The following is a 19,340-nucleotide window of genomic DNA, read 5'->3' as shown; positions in this document are numbered from 1 at the left end:
AATGCATTCAAATTTAAAAATTTATTTTTTTTTAAATTTTTTATAATTTTTTTGATGTGGTGTTGTTGTAGAGATTCAAAAAAATGAAGAAATGCCCTAAGGCTGAAGTTCTAAACTCCATAACTCAACTTATCTTAATCGGATTTTGAAGTGGCATACCTCTAAATGTTTCTGGCGCAATTCTCTAAAAAACTGCATTCAAATTAAAATTTTTTTTTTTTTTTATTTTTTTGTAATTTTTTTGATGTGTTGTTGTAGAGATTCAAAAAAATGAAGAAATGCCCTAAGGCTGAAGTTCTAAACTCCATAACTCAACTTATCTTAATCGGATTTTGAAGTGGCATACCTCTAAATGTTTCTGGCGCAATTCTCTAAAAAACTGCATTCAAATTTAAAAATTATTTTTTTTTCAAATTTTTTGTAATTTTTTTGATGTTGTGATGTAGAAATTCAAAAAAATGAAGAAATGCCCTAAGGCTGAAGTTCCAAACTCCATAACTCAACTTATCTTAATCGGATTTTGAAGTGGCATACCTCTAAATGTTTCTGGCGTAATTCTCTAAAAAACTGCATTCAAATATAAAAATTATTTTTTTTTCAAATTTTTTGTAATTTTTTTGATGTGATGTAGAAATTCAAGCAATTAAGAAATGTTCCAAGGCTGAAGTTCAAAACTCCATAACTCAACTTATCTTAATCGGATTTTGAAGTGGCATACCTCTAAATGTTTCTGGCGCAATTCTCTAAAAAACTGCATTCAAATATAAAAATTATTTTTTTTTCAAATTTTTTGTAATTTTTTTGATGTGATGATGTTGAAGAAATTCCAAAAAATTAAGAAATGTCCTAAGGCTGAAGTTCAAAACTCCATAACTCAACTTATCTTAATCGGATTTTGAAGTGGCATGCCTCTAAATGTTTCTGGCGTAATTCTCTAAAAAACTGCATTCAAATATAAAAATTATTTTTTTTTTAAATTTTTTGTAATTTTTTTGATGTGATGATGTTGAAGAAATTCCAAAAAATTAAGAAATGCCCTAAGGCTGAAGTTCTAAACTTCATAACTCAACTTATCTTAATCGGATTTTGAAGTGGCATACCTCTAAATGTTTCTGGCGCAATTCTCTAAAAAACTGCATTCAAATTTAAAAATGTATTTTTTTTTTATTTTTTTGTAATTTTTTTGATGTGGTGTTGTTGTAGAGATTCAAAAAAATGAAGAAATGCCCTAAGGCTGAAGTTCTAAACTCCATAACTCAACTTATCTTAATCGGATTTTGAAGTGGCATACCTCTAAATGTTTCTGGCGCAATTCTCTAAAAAACTGCATTCAAATTTAAAAATTTATTTTTTTTTTATTTTTTTGTAATTTTTTTGATGTGGTGTTGTTGTAGAGATTCAAAAAAATGAAGAAATGCCCTAAGGCTGAAGTTCTAAACTCCATAACTCAACTTATCTTAATCGGATTTTGAAGTGGCATACCTCTAAATGTTTCTGGCGCAATTCTCTAAAAAAATGCATTCAAATTTAAAAATTTATTTTTTTTTAAATTTTTTATAATTTTTTTTGATGTGGTGTTGTTGTAGAGATTCAAAAAAATGAAGAAATGCCCTAAGGCTGAAGTTCTAAACTCCATAACTCAACTTATCTTAATCGGATTTTGAAGTGGCATACCTCTAAATGTTTCTGGCGCAATTCTCTACAAAACTGCATTCAAATTTAAAAATTTATTTTTTTTTTTTTTTTTTGTAATTTTTTTGATGTGGTGTTGTTGTAGAGATTCAAAAAAATGAAGAAATGCCCTAAGGCTGAAGTTCTAAACTCCATAACTCAACTTATCTTAATCGGATTTTGAAGTGGCATACCTCTAAATGTTTCTGGCGCAATTCTCTAAAAAACTGCATTCAAATTTAAAAATGTATTTTTTTTTTATTTTTTTGTAATTTTTTTGATGTGGTGTTGTTGTAGAGATTCAAAAAAATGAAGAAATGCCCTAAGGCTGAAGTTCTAAACTCCATAACTCAACTTATCTTAATCGGATTTTGAAGTGGCATACCTCTAAATGTTTCTGGCGCAATTCTCTAAAAAACTGCATTCAAATTTAAAAATTTATTTTTTTTTTATTTTTTTGTAATTTTTTTGATGTGGTGTTGTTGTAGAGATTCAAAAAAATGAAGAAATGCCCTAAGGCTGAAGTTCTAAACTCCATAACTCAACTTATCTTAATCGGATTTTGAAGTGGCATACCTCTAAATGTTTCTGGCGCAATTCTCTAAAAAAATGCATTCAAATTTAAAAATTTATTTTTTTTTAAATTTTTTATAATTTTTTTTGATGTGGTGTTGTTGTAGAGATTCAAAAAAATGAAGAAATGCCCTAAGGCTGAAGTTCTAAACTCCATAACTCAACTTATCTTAATCGGATTTTGAAGTGGCATACCTCTAAATGTTTCTGGCGCAATTCTCTAAAAAACTGCATTCAAATTAAATTTTTTTTTTTAAGTTTTTTGTATATTACATATCTCACTTATTTGGTAACTTACTAATGCCTGCACCTGACGTTTATGTTTAAAGAGCGATATATTTTGAATCGAACATTTCAACATGGCAACAATAATTTGAATATGACGAGCTCTTTTTTTCCCTTCTGTGAAACATTAAGTAGGGCCAAACCCAGTTGAACCCATAACAAACCAAAACCCAAAAGAAGTAGCCAAAAATCTTTGCATAACATGACGCAGCAGATCTGCACTTATTCCATCAATCATTCCGGCAATTAAACGTATTTATATTGAAACTATATGCACACATGAGCTGAGAAATGAGCGTAGCCATAAATTTGACTTTAATTTGAATGGAAATAAGTCACTCGAGAGTGTACGTGTGTAATGTGCATAACAATTGTCTGCAACACATAATATACTTTCACTTCACGGCTAAGTAAGCCACAAATGTGGTTGGTTTTTCTTTCAATTGTAAACTTTTTGCTTGATTTTAAAGCTGTTACAATGTCAGCGCGATCCCATTAAACGGTCAGCCCCATTTTGCGCCGATTTCGACTCCCCCGAAACGACCTTGTCGAATGCGAATCGATGCAAATTCGGGGCGTATCATGAGCCATACTCAAAGAGTGCTCTGTGGCAATTGTAATCACGTATCAAATGTTGTAGTAGGACTTATGGGGCTTAATGACACGATCACATGATCGCAAAGATCGTATATGCAAAAGGGCTTGGGAGCAGAAAGGGCAGAAAACGCGGAGATTTGGCAATCGGCGACATCGAAGATCGCTTGAACCCATTCAACCGCAACGCAAACGCAACGTCTGATTCAGATACAGATAGGCAGATATACGAGTACAGATTGCTTTTCACAGACAGTTGGATACATAGAAAAACGCTTAGACGAATTTGGGTCAGAAACAATGCACTTGTTGGGTTCGATTTTGACTCGGGTGTGGCCCTCCTCCGATCGCATTGACCTCTTCTTCTCCGAGAGCCCAGCGATTAATTGGGCATGATTATCTAATGGGAAGCCATCAAGAGAATTGCATGGATTGTAGATATATCATATAGACCTGCATGTCGGAGGAGTCAACACCGCAAATGCAATTTACATTTGCTCGTGGGCACTGCATGCCTTCCCAAATGTGTTCAGTGTATAGGTGTTGTAGCTGCAAATGACAAATTCGGGAAAGTTTTCCAATGCTAGTCAGCTGCCTCTGGTTTTGGCCAAGTTAACAGCTGTTGGCCGAGATCACGTAGGGTTACAAAAAGGTAGGGAAAAAACCTTTAACAATGGCCCAGGTCGAGGGTAGAGGAACTGTGATTCGAACGGAAGTGACAGCCGAGCTGGGGGCTTTTGGCCACCCAAAAAACAGCTGTTGTAAATCAGCCAAGAGAGTCGCATTATGGCCAAGAAAAGCGTGAGAGAGCCGACGTTTTGGTTGCCGCTCGTCGTTTGTCGTTTGCCGATATAAAAGTGCAATTTGGATTCGCAGCCAGCGCAGATACAATTGTGGCTCCGTCGAGGTTTCAGTTAGATTTTGTAACTCAATACCAGTGTTACCAGTGTCCCGTCGTCCAAGTGTGATCTAGTATCCAGCGAACGTAGCCCGTAGCAACATGCAACTCCTTCTGGTGACGGCCACTTTGGCGATCTGTGGTGTTGTCAGTGGACAACAGGGCGTGGATCCCGCCTACTTGCGGCAGTACTACCAGCAGCTGCAGCATCAGCAGCAGCAGCAGCAGGCTCAGCCCCACGACGGCACGCCCATTTTCGAGCAGAACTCGGAGCAGACGCAGCAGTACGTGAACTCTGGCTCGCAGATCAGGATCAAGGACACGGTGGCGGAGCAGATCCGAGCACAGCAGCAGCAGGGATATGTGGCTCCATCGGTCAGGGACTACCAGGTGGGTTTGCCTACCTAATTTAAGCAATATTTCCATTTCTATATGGTTGGTTTCCACAGCAATACCAGCCCCAGCAGGCCGCTTACCGTCCACCTGCCCAGGCTGCTCCTCAGCCGCCTCGCAGGATTCAGCAGTCCTCGTACCAGGCACCTGCCACTTCGATCCTCGGCAAAGGACAGCACAAGTTGTCGCTGCAGCAGCAAAACGAGGAGGAGGAATACGATGACGTAAGTTACCTTTCATACAAATATTGAGTTGCGGTTATGAACAAGTAATATTGAAAAAAATGTGAGCAAAACTTATAGTGTGAAACAAATTGCCCACGGTGATCAGCAAATTATCCAGTTTGAATCAATTCCACCTCATAATGAATAATGCGAAGAGAAACAAGTTCAATTAATATAACGCAGCCATTTTGATACATTATATCGAATTGGAATCGATGCTCTTTTTGCGGTGCACCCAGCTAGACTTCGAGTGGGACTTTCGCGCACTTTCCTTTTCGCTTCACTGTTGCAGAAAGAGCAACAGCAGCAGCAGCAGCCGCAGCAGCAACTGCAACATAATTACAATCGAAGCATGCAATGGCATAGCGGGATGGATCGGCGGAGGGCGACTGTGACTGGGGTTCATTAACCACACTCAGTGTGGCAACAGCGTGGATTTGGCCATGGCCATATGTGTGTGCATCGCATTGTGCATGTTCATTGGCCCGGGCTCGCTCCTGGTCCGGTCCGCTTGGACACTTAGCCACCGGCGCTTGTTTATGGCCTTTGCATGCGGAAGCTGGCGAATATCCGTTGCCAAAGTGACCATAATCCATCAGGCTTAATGCGGCGGCGAGTTAACGAGATGGGTTTTAGGTGCTCAGTTCGCGTGTCATCCTATTAGCCACTTAAAATTGATGGCCAAAACAAAATTTGACGGATTTCGTCAAAGAAAAAAAATGAAGAAGAAATGAGGTTAGGAAACACAAGGAAATGGATATGAACATTTACCTGTTTGGTTCACAGAGCTCTTATATTAACGACACAAGTTATTGCACCTAACAACTTACTGTCTCCGCCAGACAATCACTTTCAAATGCGACCCATTTACCCCAATCCCCTCTCAGTGTCCAAAAGGCCCAGTTCCCACAACAATGAGCTCCAATGGACATGGCACGCATTAGAACCGGCTTGCCAACTGGCTTTGCCTTTCCAATTTTTGGCCTGCAGTTCTGTGGGCATTTAGCTCTTTGTTTTTTGGCCACGTCAGGCCTTTGAGGCTGGCCAAAACAGAACAAGGGATCGATTTGCGATTGGTGGCCACGCCTCAGAGGCACGATCTTCTTGTTACCTTAACCCAGTTGCCAAGAATCTTAGATCCGATTGTCTTGGCCAGCCGAAGGTCTTGCTGCCATTGGATCCTCATAGGAACTAGGGGAAATCGTACCAACCTTGTGCATAAATTATCAAACGCCTCGAGCTTTCATGGGTGGTGCTTCCATCGCCTGCTGGTTGCATAAACATAATCCGCAGTCATTGGATCGATCGTGTGATCCGCAGCCGCTGCAACGGACCGGCACTTTGATGCCGTGCGATTGGACCATTAAAATATTCAAGCGGCTCCAAATTACTTTCACTTGTGCGTGATCTGGGACTTGGAGCTGGGAGCTTGGAGCTGCACAGCCTACGCGCATGCGCCTTGTGGCAATGACGTAACCATCGTCTGGACACGTTTTTTGGGCCAGCCTCATGCCCCAAAAGTGGGTCAGCGCCATGTTGCAGTACGCATTTGAAGTCCCAACCCCACAAAGCGGCCAATCTGATTTCATTTCATTCACAAAGTGAATTGGAATCGATGCTGTTTTATTGCACAATTTAATGGTCAATTACTTGGCACTCATATCTTCAATCAATTTAATATAAAGAGTAATAGAGATACATGTGCCAAAATCACATTTCAGTTAAATCCCCATCTTGTAACTAATGTCTGACTGTTGTGTTTTAGCAAAACTCCTCGTACCAGTTCGGATTCGACGTGAAGGACGACGAGTTCACCAACTACCAGAACCGCAAGGAGATTCGCGATGGTTCGGTGATCAAGGGCAGCTACTCGGTGGTGGATTCCGACGGCTTCATTCGCACCGTCAAGTACACGGCCGACCCCAAGGAGGGCTTCAAGGCCGAGGTCATCCGCGAGCCCACCGACATCGTGGTGAAGATCCCCACCCCACCGCCGCCGACGCAGTTGCTCCGCGCCGGAGGCCACAAGGCCCAGCAGGAGTACAGCTCGGGACCCAGCAAGCAGCAGTACCAGCACCAGCACCAACCGCAGCAGCAGCAGCCGCAGTACCACCAGTACCAGTAGGGGATTCGATTGGGGCAGATGGGAGACTCTTGTCGAAACACTCTTGAAAGTTCCGCAAGTCCATGTAGTTTGTAAATATGCCGAGACTCGATTGGCACGAGATTATAACGTTATTATACTTTATGTCATTCATTTAGGTTCGATTTGCTTGCTTAGAATATTAAATTAAATGTTTCAAAATACTTAAATGGTGATCATTTTATTATAGGCGAGTTGCTAAATGTGTTTCTTGGTCAATACTCAACCAGATCGAGTAATATAAATACCCCTTATTCACCAACCTTTCAAGTGATGTAACGAACTCCGCTAAAACTTCTTCCCGGTTTCGGGAAACATAAATATCTTAAGACCATCTTGGGTGTCCAAATTGAGGTCACACCGATGTCTGCCAGCTCGAAGGTAAACAATGTCCTAACCCCCGAGCAATTGGCAAGGTTCGTAAAGGACGAGCACCAAGAGCCCAGTGACACCCAAGGCAGATCTAAGGACAACCCGTTCGGGCAGTTGCTGACAAAGGCCATCTAATGGAGGTTCTCACAGTGGATCGTGGTCACCGAAGACACGGCTTTGGACTCGGACCCGGCTGGACCGGTCAGACCGGTTGTCCTTTGGGAACTCACGCCACAAAAGCAATAGGAATAGCAATCGCAATCGCATCGCAGTCGCATCGCAGTGTCCTTCTGCAATGTCCTTGCATAAATTAGACGAGCGTGTGAGAACTTTGAGCAGCCGAATGTATCCCCGGCTTTGATGACCTTATCGCCCAAGAAGAAGACGGCCGGCGACTACGAACCGGTTCTGGACAATCTCCAGATGATGCGGTGAGGTGCGATGACTGACAGCCAGCCGGGATCGCCTCGCTAATGACCCGCATAGCGGGTCAAAGGGCCTGTAACCCATTTACATATACGTCCGGGCATTTCATATTGATCTGATGCAAGGATCCCGAACATGTGCGTGGTCATTGCGCCCGGGATGTGCCAACAAACAACTGGACATTGGGCCTGGCCGCCGGGCATTTGTGTCATTTGTGCTCGGCCGTCTTGGAGGGATATGCAAATGAGGCGAGTGCAACCCCGAGGTTACAAGATAATACCCTCACCATCTGCAACCCCTTCGTCCTGCTTCTTGGCAGACGCATTTACATATCCTTTACGAGCGACCCGCATGATGGACCGATCGAGCGAGCGATGTCTTGTCCTGTAAGTTAAGTAACTGCAGGACATTCGGGTCACTTCGAGGAACCAGTTTCCAGCTAAAGGACGGCCTGTCGCCAGTTGACCTTTTTGGCTGGCCCAGTGCCCGCTGAACTTGTGTAACCGGTTGGACAGTCCACTTTTCCCGAGCGGCGTGAGAAAATCTCAGTTCTTGAAGATGACCTGAGACAAGAAGAGGAGGAAGCTGCATTCGTATGCAAATCTTTTGCAGTGCTCACTCGAATTTCACGCCAAATCATTGCCCTTAAATAAATAATACGCCAAAATTATGAAAAGTCACGATTTATGCGAGTTCGGATGGGTATGTACAGTGAGTTCTTCGGAAGGGGGAGTGCTCTGGGCTGGAGTATGCAAATCGAGGTCGGATCTCAGAGTTTTCCCTGCGCCATGTCCCAACGATGTTCGCCGTGGCCTCCTTGACGATCTGTCCAAATCACCTAAGTGGGTCGAGCGGTTGGAGGGAGAAAGTCTGGCGAGTTATCTGCAAATTTATGGAGTTTCGGGTCTCCAGCTCGGACTCACCTCGCCCTTGTAGCGGTTCGTGCCACGCTGGGACTCGAATCGCTTTTCCTGGGCCTTCGGATGCTTCAGGACGTGGCCATGACTCCGCGAATCGGGCGCATCGAAGCGCATGAAAATATCACTGAGTATAGGTAATTAAATAAATAATTAGGTTCAAAATAAAGGGTTCAACATAATTTGTGGGCTTCCAAAGCTACATTATTTAAATTAAAAAGCAGGAAGTAATTGGGCTTGCCTAATTGTCAGTTTCATTTGCCTGATAACAACCACCATTTTGTCCAAAAGATTTTACGAACTTTTCACCCTTTTTCCTATAACCGTTTTCCTACTAAAAAAATTGTTGGCACTACTTTTGAAGGTTATAAGGTAAACAACCACCCTTTTTCACTAGGAAAATCCTATTACTTAATAAACAACTGCACCACCACCGTAATTTTGTGATAATTCACCCATATTCAAGCCAAATTTTGACTGATTGCATGATACTTTTTGGTGAAAATGGATGACTGATTTTAGGCATGAAGTGCATGCTAAGAGCTATTCCAACATAGTGAGCAACCACCACTTTTCAAATACACTTCAACCCACTTAACTTACTGAAAGTACTTGGTTTCCTTGGCACTCCTGTCGCTTTGACTTCGGGTTTCCGCCACATCCGTGTCCAGATCCTTGGCGTACCTCCTGGGTCGTTCGGTTTGGACATTCGACGAGGGTTGCTGCTGCTGCTCCTGCAACCTGGCGATGCGCGGTGGAATCACATGCAACACATCGCTGGTAAACAGAGCCGGTGGCACATTGTAGAGTTGCTGCGGCTGCTGCTGCTGTTGCAAGTTTTGCTGCTGCAACTGCTGTTGCTCCTCGGCGCGACGTTGAGGCTGCTGCAGCGAGACCCGCTGCACCGGCAGATAGTTCCCTTCATATCGATATTTGGCCAACTCGGCATGTGGAGCGATGGTCCGCTGCTGATACTGGACACTCTGTTGCGAGTAGAGGGGCGGAAGGGGCGGGGCGGGAGCGGGCAACTGCTGCTGCTGGTAGTCCAAGCCCAAGGGCTGATAGCTGGGTCGGTAGTTGATCAGCTGGAAGTGCGGTGTCTGCTGCTGGAAGTGAATAGCCGGCGGAGGCGCCGGACTGTAGCCGCCCACAATGGGCGTGGCAGCTGCAGCATACTCAAATCGCCGAAGCCGCGGCGAATCGTAGTACAATTGTCTTGGGTGGTAGAAGACATGTGGCTGCTGCTGCAAGAAGGCCGGCGAAGCGAGCAACGCCAATTGCAGGAGCAGCAGTTGCATCTTTGGCAGTCCTTTTAAGTTCCCGATTGGCAGGTCCATCGCGTTGCAGTCTCGTCAAATTTGTGGCAGCATTTTGACAACAACATAGCCATTTATAGTTGGCCACTTTTCGGGGCTTGGCCAAAAGCCGGAAGTCACTTGCCCAGCAGTCAGCGGTGTGTGAAATCGATCGACGCTGCTGCCCCGGATTGTGCAATGCTCCAGCGGTCAGCTGCAGGGCTTATATAAGAAATGGCCAATAAAATAGGAGCAACATGCAAAATAGCAGAGAGAAAACTGAGGCAAATCAGCTAGACTGACGGGGATGAGACCTGGAACCAAACTGGTGGCAGCTGGCGGCCTTAGCCATCATCAAGGTCAAAAGCTTGGGCGATTTAGCATATGAACCACTATTGTGGCAAATTCATTGCCAACATCTGGAACTTCCGTGGACCGTTAGAGCCGGCCGGCCATATCCAGTTCTGGCTGATCCTGATTGGTCGAACACACATCCTGGCAGCCTGTTGCTTCTTTCAAGGGGTTGAAAGCCTGCGATGTGACCTATGAGCATTGGGCTTTTCAACCCCCTGACACCCTGTCATCGTTGGAACCCTTGGAATCACCCCTAGAATCCCTGCCAGCAGATCCTTCCTCGTCGAGCTGCGCAGTTGCGCAGTTCATTCGACTTCTGAAGTTGAAACCCACAGCACCACCAAGCCAAAGCCACTGCCAAAAACCGAATTCCTACCGAAACACTTTTGGATACTCCATTGCAACCGAGAGAAAGAGGTGAGTGCTTTTGATAGACATAACACATTTATAATATAGCGACACGAGGTCTGTTCAACTCATCAACATGCATGTGTACGGGTACAAACTCCAGATCCACCAAAGTTACATTATAGATACGGTTATAATACAAAGATTGTGGCCTCCACGAGAGACTGCTGCAACAAATTTTCAGTGCTTTCGATTAGTTCAATTCGGTTCACAACAGAGCTGGAAGAGATTGGAGGTCGGTGGTCTAGTCCGCCATGTTGACATTGTTCATGCGCATCTTGGCGAAGTCCTCGAATACAATGTTGTCATCGTCATCCTGGTAATAGCCCTTCACGTTGCGATGCTGCTCGATGGACTTCATTTTCTTCATGGCGTTCGAGCGCTTCTTCTCAATAGTTCCTATGCCACATCAAAGGGGTTACAATCAGGGAGTTAGGGCAGTAATCTTCTAAAGCTTACCCGGTGCCGGCTGGAGCAGTTTGAAGGGCACATCCGTCTGCATTTCGCCGCCCAGAGTGCCGCAGTTCAGCTTGATGCGCACCGAGTACGAGATGACAATACCACAGGCATCTCCCGTGGACTTGCCCTCCTGCACCATGGTGGATGAAGCCAGGTTCACATCCTCATCCTTCAAGTGTCCGTCCAGGGCGATACCTGTGTTCACAATCAAACAAGCCATTAGAAACTATCCAGGCTCCCAGCTACCGCAAGCAATCCTACCATGGCGATCCTTGTTGTTGGCCGCCAGCGGAATCAGGTAGAAGGTCTTGGTGAGATTGGCGCCCGGAGTGATGGGGCAGCCCTCCTTGGTCTCCAGCTGGGCCACGTGCTTGCTGAACTGGGCGTTCACCATGGTGATCTCGGTGTGCTGCACAATAAAGCACTTGATGCTCTTCACGGACTTCTTGGAGTTGTTCGACACTTGGACGGTGGCAGCCGTCTTCTCGCCGTGATAGTAGATCTCCCTGTCCAGCGTGACCTCCAGACTGATCTTGCCGTTGGAGAAGGTGAATCCCTTGCTCACCAGCGAGCTGGGCAGACGCTGGCCACGATTGAGGGGAGCGTACTGCAGTTTCTTGATCACCAGACTGACCATGCTGCGCTTGTGCTGGCGATCGTCCTCGGAGTCGCCCACAAATGCCCGGATGGTGTACTCCACGCCCAGGGGCTTTCCATTGTCGTCGCCCTCCTGCTGCAGAGTGACGGAGCTGGGCGAGTTGGGCGGGAAGTGGAAGGTGAAGGGATGAGCGTTGCTGCCCAGCTTGCGGACCAGCTTCTCCTGCATCGGCGTCATCTCCATGTTGGGATTGGTCATGGGCACAATTTGCTCGCGGCACAGGATCAGCTCCTTGGAGAACTTCACTCCCATGACCTCGTCCTCCTCGCGGCCATAGCGATAGGTGGTGGCCAGTTGGCCAAAGACCTTCCTGTTCTTCAGGTAGTCTGGCTCCACCACAATCACTCCATCGACGGGATCACAGTAGTCGATGTGGTCGATGAAGTCGCGGCGGCCCAGATAGAAGGTGACCTTGCCGTTGGGCGTGGCCTTCTTGAAGACCTTCACGGATACAACCATTCTGGATAGCTGGATTGGATTTCTGGATTTCGGGATTTCTCGATTTCTTTGATGCCTGGCAAATGCAACTGGATTCGAGGCTAAGTCGGGCGATGCGCGATATAGAGTTTTCCGTTCGGCGGAGGAAAATGCGAAACCCAAGTGCCGTGCAACCTGCTTATATACCTTTGCCCTGGCCCTGTCCGTGGGTCTTCATTCTGGCCACTAACTGGATTTGCTCGTTACGCAGTTGTTTGTTGGACAAGACACGACGGAAACATAGAAGCAACCAAACTAAGGGAAAACTGCCAACAAGCTGCTTCCAGGGGTTGGTCTATTTTCTGCGCAGTTTGCCACTTGCCCGAGCAAATTGGCTAATGTCAAGTATCTTTTTCCGATTCCGCCCTAGTCGAGGTCATCTGGCCAACTGTTGAATAATTAGGCATGGCGACTTGGAGCGGGATTAGCCTCCGATTTGGTGTTACCGGGTTGTTATCAACTGGCGGGTCTGGTTCTTTCGCGGCCAAACATCAGTCGTCAGCAGGGGCAGCCTTAGAAGTTTTAATTATGTTATGAATCAAACGTCGTTATATTGATTTGTGTGTGAGATGTTTAAAAGGTCGCAATTCATTGCAGATAATATTTAAAAATGCTATTTTTTGCCAAATACAGTTCGGTTAATATCACAACCATATCTTTTCTTTGCAGTTGAGATCTGAAACCAGGATGCAGAGCCAGACACACACCACCACAGATCGACATGGCTACAGCCTGCGCTTTTCGCCCTTCGAGGCCAACTATCTGCTGCTAGCTACAAGGTACTTAATTTACTTTACCTTAAACCAACTGAGGACTAAGTTTATGCCATTTTCCGACACCCAGCCAACTGTACGGTCTTGCTGGAGGTGGTTCCCTCTTTCTGCTGGAACAGAACTCCAACTCCAACTCGAGCTCGAACTCGAACTCCACATCCACAGATGGCCAGAGTCTCGGAGAGCTGTGCCGCCTAGAGTGGTCCGATGGATTGTTCGACGTCGCCTGGTGTCCGTATGCCGCCGATATCGCAGCCACTGCCTCCGGAGACGGATCACTCCAGATCTGGTGCGGCCTGGATGGGGAATCGGCGAGCAACCAGCAGACGCCGAAGCAACCCGTCATCTGCTTGCAGGAGCACAAGAACGAGGTGTACAGCCTGGACTGGGGCGAGAAGTGGAACTATCACACCCTGCTCTCGGCCAGCTGGGATTGCACGCTGAAATTGTGGGACTGCAACAGACAGAACTCCATCACCACCTTTGTGGGCCACAACGATCTGATCTACGCGGCCAAGTTCTCGCCCCTGATCGCCAATCTGTTTGCTAGCGTAAGTACCGATGGACACCTTAACTTATGGAACTCTCTCGATTTTGCAGGTAAACCTCTGATGAGCATCGAGGCGCATGGCAGCGAGGCGCTGTCCTGCGACTGGTCGCACTTCGATCGCAATGTCCTGGTCACTGGAGGATCGGACGGCCTGATTCGGGGCTGGGATCTGCGCAAGATGAGGACCCACGTCTTTGAGCTGTACTCCGGAGAATTCGCCGTCCGGCGATTGGCCTGCTCACCGCACTCGGCGGCGGTCCTGGCATCGGCGAATTATGATTTCACCACAAGGTAGGTGGAATGCTCCTAGCCTTCCAGCAATCGGGCATTTTTAATTATCTGTTCACTTTTGTTTAGGATTTGGAACCTGGAGCGTGGCGAGTCCGCCCAGGAGATCAATGCCCGGCACACGGAGTTCGTGTGCGGCCTGGACTGGAACCCACACAGGACCCACCAGCTGGCCGACTGTGGCTGGGACTCCTTGGCCAATGTGTACACACCGCAGTGCCTGAGCGGGGATCTGGTCGTGTAGGTGACTACTGGGCATGCCCACAACTGGAAACTGGAACTGGTACTCCCTAAATACCGCAAACACATGTGATAAGGCGCTAGTGGCGTCGAAATAGCCAGGCCTACAAGCGGCGCACCGTTAATACGATAGCTGAGCTATATGCAATGCCTATAAGGAACTCCAAGGAGCCGAGGACGAGAACGAGGACGAGGACTCAACGGCGCAGAGATGACGTGTAAATAGCTGTGTGATAAACGCTGAACGGGCTAAAAACCTCAAGCAGGTGCTTCAAAATGTCAATAAAAGCTTACATATATCACGAGTATTATATATGAATTATATGGGCTTTCTGTTGCTGCTGCGATGTGTGTTATTATGCCCATACCACCATACACCATACGTTTCTTGGCCTCTGGCTATAATTTGCACTCTGCCCTGTCTTAACAAGAATTTAACGGATCTCGGAATCGCAGCTCGAATCGGTTAGGTGGCAGCAGCCAACAGACGCTGACGGAGATTGACTAGGCATCCTCATCCGGTTGGCTTACCTCTGACCAAACAAACACGCAATAAAGCGCTAATTTGCTGCAACATTTTATTGCCCGAGTGGAGTGGAAGTCCCTGTCATTCCCGGAATTGACACAGCCAGCAAGGTGGAGATGGCCCAAAGGTGTGCCAGCCATCGCACCTTTTCGGCCGACATGGTGTGAAAAGGCAGCAGTTGCTCCCTGGCATCCCAGGTCCCAGATCCCAGATCCCACAACCCTGATCCTGGCTCCCCGATCCCGTCATTATCAGCAGACTGAGCTTTAACTGCCACTCGAGGCAAATATTTGCTTTGAAGCCAATTGGCGCTGATTTCTTCTGACAATTGGGGGCAGATCAGGAGGACCTCACTCTTGATTCTCGAGACCAGGGAACAGCAGCTGCTGACCTGCAATTATCTGTTGGCCAAAATTGATAGTAATGCCTTGTTTGTGTTAATAAAACTCGGTTTTTGGAGCCTGCCAAGCTGAGAGGTGCTGAATTCATCCTTAGGCCAAGTCAGATCTTGATGGCAATTCGGCACCTCGTTTATTTTAAATAATTATTTAAGGAGGGCGTCTGGCCGGCATCAGATATACATTGTTTGGTTTAAGTTTGCCCAAAAAGTGCACAGCTGAAGTAGATAACCCTAGCTGGATAAAAGATGTTACTAACGTAATTTGTTGTAAATATTAATTTAATATATTATTGTTATATATAATACTAATTTACTTTAAATTTATGGTTGGAGCGCGCAGTGCTATAAATAGGTGGCGCTACCTATCGGCAGTTTACACTACCTTGCTATTTTACACGCATTCTACATTTGTGAACTGCTTTACTAAGAGTGCGCAGGCACTGCTTTACAAATTATTTTGAACTTTGGGCGCAAACTGAAACACTTATTCCTTGATTTTCATATTAATGTGAATTTAAAAAAAAATAAAAAGCCAAAAATGATTATTCAGTATAAATGCATTCCGAGAAAAAACAGCTCCCCATTTGGAGTCATGCCCGTCATTAAAATTAAACTCATTTTTGAATGAAGCAGAACTCCTTAAAATTACAGTCCGTAATTTCGCAAAAGCCAAACAGTTGTAGCCAACTATAAATTAGCGCGCAACAAAGTTGCCAGCCAAAGTCCGCTGGGGGCGAGAAATTGGTCACTTACCCAGCTTGCGTTGTCTAGCCCATAACCTTGAGTTGGCCCTGGCCCCATGGATCTCGTCGGTGTCAAGGTTGCGTTGTTCTTCTGCTGCAGCTCGTTATAAATAAACGGACAGCGGCAGTCTATTTCAACACCCAGCACGCGAGGAGGCGATCGCTTCTGCTTCGGCAGCTCCCTCGAAACGTGTGCCTCCCTCGGAGATCGGGATGGCATGGCATGGGATGGGACCTTATCGTCAGCAGGTTCTGAATCGTGTCTCTACCTGGGTCTCCAGAACTCCAGAGCTACAGAGCTGCAGAACTCCAGAACTCCAGAACTCCACACTCCACGCGCCTCGCTTTGCAGTTCAGCAATTTAAATTGCCTCCACGAGCATTTTGATGGCGATCACGCGCCCCCTTTGAAATCTCGCTGCCCAATCTGCGCCATAAAGGATCCGCAGACGACGTCGACGAGTCCGTTCTGTTTTTGTTCCCTGTCATACATCCACCGATACTGTCTTCTTTTTACGACTGCTGTCTCTGGTATTAATTTTGTTTCAGCGTTTTGTTACTGGGCCTTAATCGTCACCGTTTCGTTTGGTACTCCCGGCTCATTCGGTGCCTTTGGTCAGCTAACACGTGTAGTTGGCATCGAGACCTCCTTCGGTGCACAGTTGGTGCATCATCACAGAACACACCGCAAGCTAGATGGTTTTTCTCTGCGTGTCTTGGGGTTTCAGTTCCACGTTGAGTGGGCGTAACACAAGGGCGATCTTGATAAGGAGCTCTCCGCTCGTTTGATGGAAGACAATAGAGTGCCGGAAATAATTGTCAGTGGAATGATTAGGGCTGCTGGCCCATAGGACAGCTACCTGTCTTCACGGGGCTAATGAAGCTGGAGAATCAGCGCCATCCCAGTTGGGTTAATTAAAAATTCAAAGAGCCAGCCAGGATGTTCGCTACCGTTAGATTTGGTGTGAATTTATTCACCTGGCCGCTGGGATTTATTTATTCATGAGATTCCTTTTGCGCAGGCGACAGGAAACTCTTGACGAGGTGTTGAATGCCCAATTTTCGAAGCCCACGGCCTGGAAATTACCTAACCCACGCACGCCGTGATCCTCGCATATCCTCGCCGATCCTGGCTCGCCATTGTTCTAGCTCGCTTATGACATAATGAGAGCAGCCAGCCAGCCAGGACTTGCGTGAATCCTGCCAGCGGCGAACGCAATGTTATGCAATAGCAGCGGCGAGGCTGGTGCCATAAAACCAAGGCTCTCGGGACCCTAGGACCTAGATGACCTAGATGGCCCATAAAAACGGCCACTGAACTACATTCGCTGCCTGGCCAGTCCATTCCATTTCTGTTGCTCGACCTGAAAAAATCTGCGCACATTTGTTTATGGCATGTTGTTAAAAAATTCAGGACATCGAGAGCGGGTCCGCATTTGGGTCTCTTCGTTTTTCGGGATGGCAATTTACGCAATTCCGGGCAAAAAAGAAGGCCAAGGCACCCGCTGTTAATTCCGCGAAGTATTTTTGCATTTTGTCTTTTTTTTCCAGAATTTGTGTCGTCCTGCGAACAGGATCATGGAAAACAGGATCACGTCATCTCTGCTGGGCTGCTCTAATTTTTTGTTACAATTGTTTTTTGTACCTTCGGCACATTTGCATTCGCGTGGCAGCAGGTTTTTCCTCACAATTTTTTTGTGCCACTTGAGGTTGACCAGGCAAACAAAAAGTTGTCCTACATAAACAAAAAAATTGGCTCAGTCGGCGGCGGTTCGACTGTGCAGACGCGTGGCTAAAAAGGACCCTACTACTGCTGGCCAAATAAATAAAAAGCACAGTAGTCGTGCTGCTTATACAGCCACTTAATATTAAGAGTTTCCTTTATTTACCCATAAATCATAGCGCCGAATTCCCAGTAGCGCCAGCGAGTTCTATTTACAAAAACCGATTAAAATTTATATTCATAAACAAGATGAGGCATCGCGGTTCTCTTCTAAAAATTAGTTCTAGTTTATTTGGGCGACGTGTTGAGTGATTTGAATCTTCACTACTTGTAACCTTCGCATTACTGGCCGTATTTGTAATTCTGCTTATAAATTCAATGCCTAAATTAGCTGTCCATCGCTGAGATTGATTTATTTCCCTCGTTGAGTGTTATATTCCCTAGGAATTGAAATTATTCCGGCTGGCATTCAACGACTGATGAGGGTGAAGGACGTTTTACGGCGTGCTCCAAAAGATCAAGAGAATACAATTAAATCGGCGAGACGAACGGTTTTGGGGGAACAAGGTCGTCTCGCAGGCGGCTATAAATAAGACATTTCATGCCGTGCGAAATATTCTGCGTATAAATAATTTGTTGAATAGATAAAACTGTCCGACCATCCGTTGTCCACGGTTGATCTGTTCGACTTGCTGCTTGTTTTTAAACTCATGACCAAAATACTTCAGCTGCCTGTCTCACCGTCTAAAAATAGCGCCGCCTCCCACACGGCTCACTCCCAGATCCCCCGGAATCCGGATTCCGTATTCCATATTCCATATTCCATATTCCATATTCTATATTACGGCCGCAGTCGACTGACGTGCGCCGCGATGACGCGTTTTGGGATCGCGGGACTGATTCTAAGCAGAGGGCTCCAGATCCAGGTGATGACGATCTCCAATTGCCATTGGACGGCCAGTGGAACCAGCAGGGCTAAAATCGCTAAAATTGGCAAAAGCCAGATCGCATATGGATCGCAATTGCTGGGCGATGATGATGGTGGTCCAAAGGCGTCAGCAGTCGGCCTAAAAATCCATTTCACTGAACGATAACAGTGCTAAGTATTTAAACACCATTCTTGATTAAACGAATTGGAGATGCTCTACAGGATTATTATCATTATGTCAGTCACAGGGAATTCAAAAGAAATATATATATTTAATAAAAATGTTACTTTTTAAAATACTTACATATATAAATTACTTTCTGACTCATACGATAGCTAATAGATTGATAAAGATTCGTTTACATTTCAAGATAGAAAGTCAAACCCTTCGAACTGCTCCAGATGCACGACCAAGGCAGCCCCTTTTGATACCCTATCTTTGCATTACCCTAACGCTAAACACATTTATAACAAAAACAAGCAAAAAGTGCAAAACGCGAAAATATTTTTCACGAAAAACAAATTCCTTTGCAGCACGTCAATGACGTCAATGCGAACGGGGCTGTCAAAAATGTATAGCGAGCGCCAAGGCGGGGAAAACTTTTCTGCGAAAATTAAATAAAATCTTGCGAAGGGGGGCGGTGGGCGGAAAAGGGGCGGCTGCGTCTGTTAAGTCCAGACGTGGGCGTGTAAATCGGAGGAGGTGCTGTTACTGCGGCTAAATCGAATTTTTGGCTGGCGATGACGCGTGAACTTGCCTTTGATTTGTTATTTTTGTTGGTTTCTTTTTCGACTTCTGCCGATCGCGATCTTCCCAAAAATAACAAGGTGGGCATTTGCATTTTGTTATTGTTATTGGTCAGGCGGTTCGCACACGCGCCCCAGTGGGTGGCTGAGATCTTTATGAACTGGCGATTTGATGGCAAGTAAACCAGATTTATGCATACACCTTTCCCACTTCCGGCCAGGATCTCAAGGTGTGATTACCAATTAGGGGCAGTTCATGCGCGGCCGCACGTGTCC

General features: G+C 45.8%; 4 protein-coding genes across 5 annotated transcripts; 2 read left to right on the top strand and 2 right to left on the bottom strand.

Annotated features, from left to right (window-relative positions):
• The first annotated feature begins 3,971 nt into the window (after positions 1 to 3,971).
• LOC6545393 (alpha-protein kinase 1) lies at positions 3,972 to 6,943 on the top strand. The gene is made up of 3 exons (XM_001971587.3): positions 3,972 to 4,411; positions 4,471 to 4,638; positions 6,404 to 6,943. Exons 1-3 carry the CDS (start codon positions 4,124 to 4,126, stop codon positions 6,761 to 6,763), a joined length of 816 nt encoding a protein of 271 aa, XP_001971623.1. The 5' UTR covers positions 3,972 to 4,123; the 3' UTR covers positions 6,764 to 6,943.
• A 1,355-nt stretch (positions 6,944 to 8,298) lies between these two features.
• On the bottom strand, positions 8,299 to 10,138 carry LOC6545392 (dual specificity tyrosine-phosphorylation-regulated kinase mbk-1). Of its 2 annotated transcripts, none has more exons than XM_001971586.3 (3): positions 9,100 to 10,138; positions 8,503 to 8,623; positions 8,299 to 8,417 (listed from the first exon to the last, which is right to left on the bottom strand). In XM_001971586.3, exons 1-3 carry the CDS (start codon positions 9,831 to 9,833, stop codon positions 8,349 to 8,351), a joined length of 924 nt encoding a protein of 307 aa, XP_001971622.1. In that variant the 5' UTR covers positions 9,834 to 10,138; the 3' UTR covers positions 8,299 to 8,348. The 2 variants fall into 2 exon arrangements, with proteins under 2 accessions (XP_001971622.1, XP_026832848.1); XM_026977047.1 differs by lacking the exon at positions 8,299 to 8,417 and having other exon boundaries at positions 8,553 to 8,623; positions 9,100 to 9,230; positions 9,406 to 9,991.
• Positions 10,139 to 10,392: 254 nt separating this feature from the next.
• On the top strand, positions 10,393 to 14,310 carry LOC6545390 (peroxisomal targeting signal 2 receptor). Its single transcript, XM_001971584.3, has 4 exons — positions 10,393 to 10,562; positions 12,817 to 12,926; positions 12,991 to 13,761; positions 13,828 to 14,310. The coding sequence occupies exons 2-4, from the start codon at positions 12,835 to 12,837 to the stop codon at positions 14,000 to 14,002; spliced, it is 1,038 nt and encodes a 345-aa protein (XP_001971620.1). The 5' UTR covers positions 10,393 to 10,562; positions 12,817 to 12,834; the 3' UTR covers positions 14,003 to 14,310.
• Positions 10,568 to 12,275, bottom strand: LOC6545391 (phosrestin-1). Its single transcript, XM_001971585.3, has 3 exons — positions 11,274 to 12,275; positions 11,013 to 11,207; positions 10,568 to 10,952 (listed from the first exon to the last, which is right to left on the bottom strand). The coding sequence occupies exons 1-3, from the start codon at positions 12,127 to 12,129 to the stop codon at positions 10,798 to 10,800; spliced, it is 1,206 nt and encodes a 401-aa protein (XP_001971621.1). The 5' UTR covers positions 12,130 to 12,275; the 3' UTR covers positions 10,568 to 10,797.
• Positions 14,311 to 19,340: the final 5,030 nt, after the last annotated feature.

The sequence above is a fragment of the Drosophila erecta genome, unplaced genomic scaffold (assembly GCF_003286155.1).
Source record: "Drosophila erecta strain 14021-0224.00,06,07 unplaced genomic scaffold, DereRS2 tig00000021-arrow-pilon, whole genome shotgun sequence".
NCBI classification, from domain to species: domain Eukaryota; kingdom Metazoa; phylum Arthropoda; class Insecta; order Diptera; family Drosophilidae; genus Drosophila; species Drosophila erecta.
Note: the sequence above shows the minus strand (reverse complement) of the source record. Positions and strands in the feature narration are given on the sequence as shown.

Bases quoted from the DNA above. Each gene is read 5' to 3' on its own strand.
- LOC6545393 (XM_001971587.3), top strand. From the start codon at position 4,124: ATGCAACTCCTTCTGGTGACGGCCACTTTGGCGATCTGTGGTGTTGTC. The intron at 4,412-4,470 runs GTGGGTTTGCCT...TGGTTTCCACAG, and splicing joins CATCGGTCAGGGACTACCAG to CAATACCAGCCCCAGCAGGC. The intron at 4,639-6,403 runs GTAAGTTACCTT...GTTGTGTTTTAG, and splicing joins AGGAGGAGGAATACGATGAC to CAAAACTCCTCGTACCAGTT.
- LOC6545392 (XM_001971586.3), bottom strand. From the start codon at position 9,833: ATGGACCTGCCAATCGGGAACTTAAAAGGACTGCCAAAGATGCAACTG. The intron at 8,624-9,099 runs GTAAGTTAAGTG...ACCTATACTCAG, and splicing joins AAGGAAACCAAGTACTTTCA to TGATATTTTCATGCGCTTCG. The intron at 8,418-8,502 runs GTGAGTCCGAGC...CGACCCACTTAG, and splicing joins CGAACCGCTACAAGGGCGAG to GTGATTTGGACAGATCGTCA.
- LOC6545391 (XM_001971585.3), bottom strand. From the start codon at position 12,129: ATGGTTGTATCCGTGAAGGTCTTCAAGAAGGCCACGCCCAACGGCAAG. The intron at 11,208-11,273 runs GTAGGATTGCTT...TTGTGAACACAG, and splicing joins CAACAACAAGGATCGCCATG to GTATCGCCCTGGACGGACAC. The intron at 10,953-11,012 runs GTAAGCTTTAGA...GATGTGGCATAG, and splicing joins ACTGCTCCAGCCGGCACCGG to GAACTATTGAGAAGAAGCGC.
- LOC6545390 (XM_001971584.3), top strand. From the start codon at position 12,835: ATGCAGAGCCAGACACACACCACCACAGATCGACATGGCTACAGCCTG. The intron at 12,927-12,990 runs GTACTTAATTTA...TCCGACACCCAG, and splicing joins TATCTGCTGCTAGCTACAAG to CCAACTGTACGGTCTTGCTG. The intron at 13,762-13,827 runs GTAGGTGGAATG...ACTTTTGTTTAG, and splicing joins AATTATGATTTCACCACAAG to GATTTGGAACCTGGAGCGTG.